Source organism: Ornithodoros turicata, chromosome 3, assembly GCF_037126465.1.
Source record: "Ornithodoros turicata isolate Travis chromosome 3, ASM3712646v1, whole genome shotgun sequence".
Taxonomy (NCBI): Eukaryota; Metazoa; Arthropoda; class Arachnida; order Ixodida; family Argasidae; genus Ornithodoros; species Ornithodoros turicata.
The window spans coordinates 49598262-49604886 of NC_088203.1; the positions used below are offsets into that span (position 1 = coordinate 49598262).

The following is a 6625-nucleotide window of genomic DNA, read 5'->3' on the forward strand; positions in this document are numbered from 1 at the left end:
ATAGACGATGTTTTAGTGTTCGGCAAGGACAGGAAGGAACACGACCGTCGCTTGGAGTCTGTTCTCAGTCGCCTGAGGAACGCCGGTTTAAGCTTAAACTCGGGGAAGTGTGTATTTGGTAAGAGCAGCGTCAAATTCCTGGGCGTTGTGGTCGACGAGAGAGGAATTTCGCCGGAGCCCGACAAAGTTGAAGCCATCGTGATCATGAAACCGCCGGACAGCGTAGCAGGTGTCAGACGATTGCTTGGAATGGCGAATCACATCGGAAGGTTTTTACCGAATCTCTCTCAGGTGACTGCACCCATTCGTGCATTATTGAACAAAAACAGCATCTGGGTCTGGGGAGCTCAGCATCAACAGGCCTTTGACAAGCTGAAACAGATGCTGGTGTCCGACCGATGTTTGGCGCGATACAATCCTGCTTATCCGACGACAGTGTCAGCGGATGCCAGTTCCGTTGGAATAGGTGGAGTTCTTCTACAGGACCAGCCCAACGGTGAGCGACGTCCAGTTGCGTTCGCTTCAAGATCACTTACGGAAACCGAACAACGGTACGGTCAGATTGAGAAGGAAGCTCTGGCCATGGCATGGGCTATCATACGATTTGAAGAATTCTTGCGAGGATTAAAATTCACCGTAGAGACAGATCATCAGCCGTTGATAACACTGATGGGTAAAGCCGACCTGGACCTCATGCCTCCTCGCATACAGCGTTTTCGTATCAAGTTGATGCGATTTCAGTTTATGGTGGTCTATGCTCCAGGACGACTGCTTGCAACGGCTGACACGCTTTCTCGTGCACCTGATCCAAGAACAACCATGAATGATCGTGAGGCACATGGGGTTGAACTGTATGTGGCGGGCATCGTGGAAAGCATTCCAGAGGATACGTGTGTGAGCACAACGGAACTAAAACGATGCCAGGCTTTGGACAGTGAATGCGTTCTGCTGTCAAGATATTGTAAGCAAGGTTGGCCAAAGCAAAACAAACTTCCACCGCAGGTACAGGAGTACCGCAAGTACCAGGGATAACTTTCAGTATGTAATGACTTGCTGATGCGAGGAAACTGCATCGTAGTCCCAACATCGCTTCGTGAGAAGATTCTCCAAGTCCTGCATGAGGGGGCATCAAGGCATTAAACGATGCAAGGCACGAGCAAGGGAGAGCGTCTGGTGGCCTTCTCTGGGGAAGCACATTGCAAGTCTGGTCAGCGGGTGCCAACTGTGTGCACAGAGTCGAATCCAACGCAGCGAACCGCTCCTAAGCTCGAGCACACCGAGTCTCCCCTGGGAGGAAGTAGGAATCGACATTTTCCATTTGAACGGCACGGACTATTTACTCATCGTCGATTATCGTTCTCGATACCCAGAAGTGGTGTCGCTGAAAGCAACCACTTCCTCTAACGTAATCACCGCAACGAAGAGCATTTTCGCACGTCACGGCATACCAAGGACTGTACAGAGCGATAACGGCCCGCAATTTGTAGAACGGGAATTCAAGCAATTTGCTCGTGTGTACGGATTCGACCATGGGACCAGTAGCCCCAGGTACGCGCAATCTAATGACCAAGTGGAGCGAACAGTCCGCACGGTGAAGGGACTCCTCAAGAAGTCGCGGGACCCGTATCTTGATTTATTAGTGTATCGAGACACCCCAGGTGTATCAGGATTGAGCCCGGCCCAGCTCCTGATGGGGCGACGGTTACAGACGACTCTCCCGAGAAGTCCACACCTTTTGAAGCCTCTCTGGCGCGACAGAAAATTCGACAAGAATGATAGACGAGCGAAACAGCGCCAGGCAAGCGACTTCAATCGACGACACGGAGTAGTGCAACTTCGTCCTCTAACTCCTGGTAAGCGAGTCTGGGGACAAGATGCGGAATGTACAGCCACAGTCCTGAGCCCAGCCAGGCGTGCCAAAGTGCCAAAGTGTGACAGTGAAGATACAGCAGTGAAAATACGAGCGCGAACATTTTTATGCATTAAAAATGAAGATGCAGGTGACAGTGCACCCAAATATTCGAAATATGCAGCAAATATGAGTATATGCAATGTTTTCCCTTGTTCTTGGTATGAAAGCAATGCGTCGTATGCATAGAGCACAAGAGAGGCAAACATAAATCAGGGGCTGTACTTTGGCAAAATTCCAACGCGGCACGTCTTTATAACGTGAAAGAAATAGCGAATGTGACAAACGGCCTATCTACCGAATGCCTACTTGAAGCAAGCAAAACCCTACATGAAATAAGATGGCCAAAGCTGTCGCACCTGACCAAAGGAAACTATGGTGGAATATGCATTATACATTCGAAGTACACTCTAAGAAAAAAGGTTGAAAAGGGATAGAAGCGCAACAGTTCTCCCCGACCTATTTTCCCTCTACCGACAGCAGGTTGAAGTAGTGCTGTTTCTGCCCTTTTACTCAACTCTCTACCTCTAACGGTAGAACCACTGTGGCAATTTTATCACTACTAGGGTTCAAGTAAATATTTTTTTTTTCTTTTTGGGTGTTTCATAGCAGGGTCATTAATGGATGTGTAAATGGAGTCACTGAGTTGACGACAATAGTTGAGGTTTACTAATCCTGCGCACAAAGGCGTTTGGTCCAGCTTCGAGGTCACTGTTAGAGATTAGCCAGAGCGACCAAGCACAGAGTGTCTGCGCTTGCGCGGAATCGCTGATTGTGTACAAGGGGTCAGCATCGAGACGAAAGTTACAGACTGTTGGTTTGCACGTGGATATTGCTGCACCGAACGCCATGCGTGCGGCCTAATGGCTATGCTGAGTCGGGAATTCGCATCTCCGTGGTGGAAGGCGTTGTCGGTTCAGCTGCAATAATATGAACATAACCAAGGTGGAGGACAGAATCAGGTGAGTAATTTTGATATTCAACATTTTCCTTCCCGGGCGTCTTATATGCAGTGATCAGACGTGTTTTTGCGCAGTGCGTGTTCGGCTTGATCGGCATGTCGTCTGACACTTTTTCAGCATCTTATGAAGCTGCAGTTTCACCAAATGCGTTTGTGTAATACACGCAGGTCACCATGACAACTTTGGCACGGCACCTTATCCGCGCCCGCCGGATGTGATTACAGGATCCACTTCGAAAGTGAAACAACGGGGCCATAACATACGGTGCGCCGCTGTTTGATGGGAGAAGGTACACATCGCTGGAGTCTTGGTTTTTTTATGTTCTCTGTGTTATTTATTTATTTTTGCTTGGCTTGTGTGCACTGCCGGGATAGTCTTCTTTTTTCTGCATGCTGATTTCTGAGAGAATCGCACATGTAAACATATTTCTGAGGAGTGAATCATGTACCGTCGTTATTATTTGTCGCTTATCTTAAATGCTTTACTAATGCCATTTACATTTCAGTTGAATTCATCCGACCTGCCACGTGTTCCTCCGGGAAGATATTACACACCGAGCGGTTAAGTATTCGTGTGTATATAGAGTGACACAGTACTGTGAAACGTCAAGCCCTCAGAAGTTATCCCGATGCCCTTGTTATGGTGAATGGATGTGGGATTTATGTGCGAGACAGTCCATGCAAGTGCTGTGCAGTCTGATGGATGCAGCAATAGAGTCGTCTGTGTTGTGTCGTGTTTTCTTTCGTGTCTCCGTGCTCAGGCTTCTTCAATACAGATGTAATATTCGCATTGGTAAGCGCTAGTGCACGATTCCAATTGTGACGTGGTAATAAAATGCTGTGACCAGTAACTGTTGTCTGTATATTCTATCTCATCCACACAAATACTATACGTCAAGTTTTTCTCAAAAGGGCAGAAGCCCTTCCTGAAAGGCGGAGTAAATAGTCCCCTACATGGTCTAAATGCTCCGTCATTAGGGGTAGAGATATGCCACCGGTAGGCACAGCGCCAATAATAGTAGAGATGCTTACCATTTCCGGTAAAAATTATCTTCCAATAAGGGAGAACAGTTCTACTCACGGTAGAACTGCCTTCCGGGAATGGTAGAATATTTAGCGTCAAGATGGGGAGATATTTCTCATCCTTGGGGTAGAGGTGTCTTCCACACGGAGAAAAGACAGACCCCCAGCGGAATAACAGTTAACCATGTAGGGGCAGAATTTTGCCACTAACAGGGTAGAATTCTCTTCACACTCAGGCATAGAACTGTTCTACCAGTGTGGTAGAAATGAAGGGGTAGAAGTGTTTGTACTCCTCACTTTCTACCCCAAAAGGGTTGAGAATCTGTAACAACACACTTCTACCCCAAAAGGTAGAAAATACACTTCTTTTTCTTAGAGTGTATGCCATAGCATGATAAACAAGTATTTACATGCAACATAGAACACTTCTAATTGGTCTTAAACCAAGACCAATAGCATTTTTTCAACGTCCAGATACGAAGCCATATCGAGAGAACAACATGCATTCACATGAAAATACGTGCTGCAAACGAATAAAATGAACGTATTGATCATGAGGGTGTGAGAATGACTTACTACTGTAGTTTAAGGCATCCGGAAAACCACTTTGAAGGATAAAGGTCGTGTACGGCGATGAGTCATTAGGGCCGTACACAACTGCACGAACAGGACTTCCAGAAAATTCCCGGTAAGTCTTAGCTTTCGTGTACTTCGGAATAAATCTCGGCGGCTCGTCAGCCAACCATGACATATAGATGTAAAAGACCCCGATTGTGGCTGCGATTTGAAACAGGGTAAAAAAAGGATGTCTCCGGAGCGTCTGAATCAAGATGTTCTTCCAGAGTAGCACTAGGAGCTGTGCTACAGTACCCATCACCTGAAATGTGCAACGCAAATTATGTAATGTTTCATAGCTTAGAAATTCGAGAATCGTTTTTGTCCCCCAGTCTCGAGTTTTTAAGTTATGGATCTATACCACGAGCTCGCTTACTACCTCTCTATGCTCCCGTTTTGTAATGTTTGCTGCATTTTAGCAGGAATTAGAGTTTCCGCCCAAAATTCTAGAAGAATAGTTCATTTCGCTCGGCGATATATATTGGTTCGTGTAAAGGAGCATGGGAGGGCTGGAACACAAGCATGTTGGGAGAGCTCAAAATGGGGATTACGAGCCCTGGGAAGCCCATTAGCACGAAAGCTACCAGTGCAGCGAGTAATCCCGGAGCGGAAGATAACTTTCAATCTCGCGGGTCAGAGAACCTCCTCTCTTCAACTGCCAGTCTGCAACGTCAAATACGTCACGAATACTTTCCTTTATTCCTTTCTCCAGTTTTATTTAGCGCCGCCCGTTTCGCATCTCGGCTGGTCGCTCACTCGCAGATGATTATCGTTATCTAATGATAAATGCTCCTCCACCTGACGTCCCAAGAGCAGAGGAGCGTCAGAGGTCGCAGCTGAGGAGCGGCGAGGAGGCTGAGCGGCTGAGGTCGCGGTCGCTGTCGCGCCCTTGTAAGATAAATTTCTCGGGAAATTTCCACCTCCTAAAAGAAATATTTTGCTTGACGGATCCTGAAGGTTGTATGTTCATATGACGCAGCAGTTCCACGTGCCTTCCATGCTCCCTTGAGCCTTTAGGAAACCACTACCTTTACGAGAGCGTCGGCCCAAAGGATCCTTAAAGCGTTTTTACATCAGAACACGCAGCTCTCCGTATTTAGAGTAACCCAGGATGGACGGGAACGTTTACGGTGTCCGCAACTTATCTGCCGTACTCGGCGGGTTTAGAACCCGAGACATACTCCTAAGTCATCCGCTGAAGCTGGCAAATCTCATGGTGATATGAGTATATGAATGTAGACGCCTGTTTTACACCGTTCGTGAGATGTACCCGCCATGTTCCTGTGAACAATGTGACGCAGGCGGGTGGAAAGGCGGCTTACAGCTGCCACAGTAAACTACAGAACTTGAGTGAAGAAGGGATGCAGATAAATAGAGTAGGATTCGTAAACTTCGTACCCCAACATCATGACTCAGTCATCAGGTCATTCGCAAATGGTTTACCGGTATCGCAAGGTATTTATATCAAGGTATATCAGTATTTAGATGTACGCTAAAAACACAGTGTTCTCAACGTGTGCATACACACTTCAGTGGATAGCTGCACAACGTAACAACATACACAGACTGCACACGTGGGGTGGACTGGAGAGTTAACAGTCCCGTACGGTACACGACAATCTTGACCGAGATAGAATTGCAAGGACGACTTACCGTGATATCAAGTTGGCATTGGAATGAGCTTCCACTGCATCCTCTTCGTCGTCTTTAAGTTGAAGCGGCATGGCCATTCATAAGCATCGTCCACAAGGCCACGAAGTTTACTTCGGTGAATTGTATCGTGATTGAAAAGCATATGGACTTGTCTGTTTCTGTTCTTCTTCTTGTCTATATTCTGTTTTTCCTTGAAATACATTCTACAATACGAAGGTGAACACTATAAAAATGCATCTACTTCACCAATAAAACACGATGGCGTCTTAATGCTCGTTACAGGTGCCTATAGAAAATGAATAACAATAAGCGCATTCTTTTCACTTGCACTGGACTGCACTACCTTGGACTACACGCAAGACGGGTTTTCGGGAGCTGCACTTTCCAGCTGAAAGGAACTTTACGAATAATGGCTTTCCTTTCAACACGAAAGTGCAGCACGCAAATAACCCAGTTCAGATCTG

General features: G+C 46.7%; 1 protein-coding gene across 3 annotated transcripts in view; it reads right to left on the minus strand.

Moving 5' to 3' along the window:
• Nucleotides 1–6227, minus strand: part of LOC135387031 (phospholipid-transporting ATPase ABCA1-like) — a 476077-nt gene extending 469850 nt beyond the window's left edge. For all 3 annotated transcript variants that reach the window (XM_064616460.1, XM_064616459.1, XM_064616458.1), the window contains exons 1-2: nt 6162–6227; nt 4470–4770 (exon numbers count right to left, since the gene is read on the minus strand). In XM_064616460.1, coding sequence (XP_064472530.1) covers nt 4470–4767 — 298 coding nt within the window. In that variant the 5' untranslated portion in view covers nt 4768–4770; nt 6162–6227. The remainder of the gene's footprint in view (nt 1–4469; nt 4771–6161) is intronic.
• Between the last annotated feature and the right edge of the window lie 398 nt (nt 6228–6625).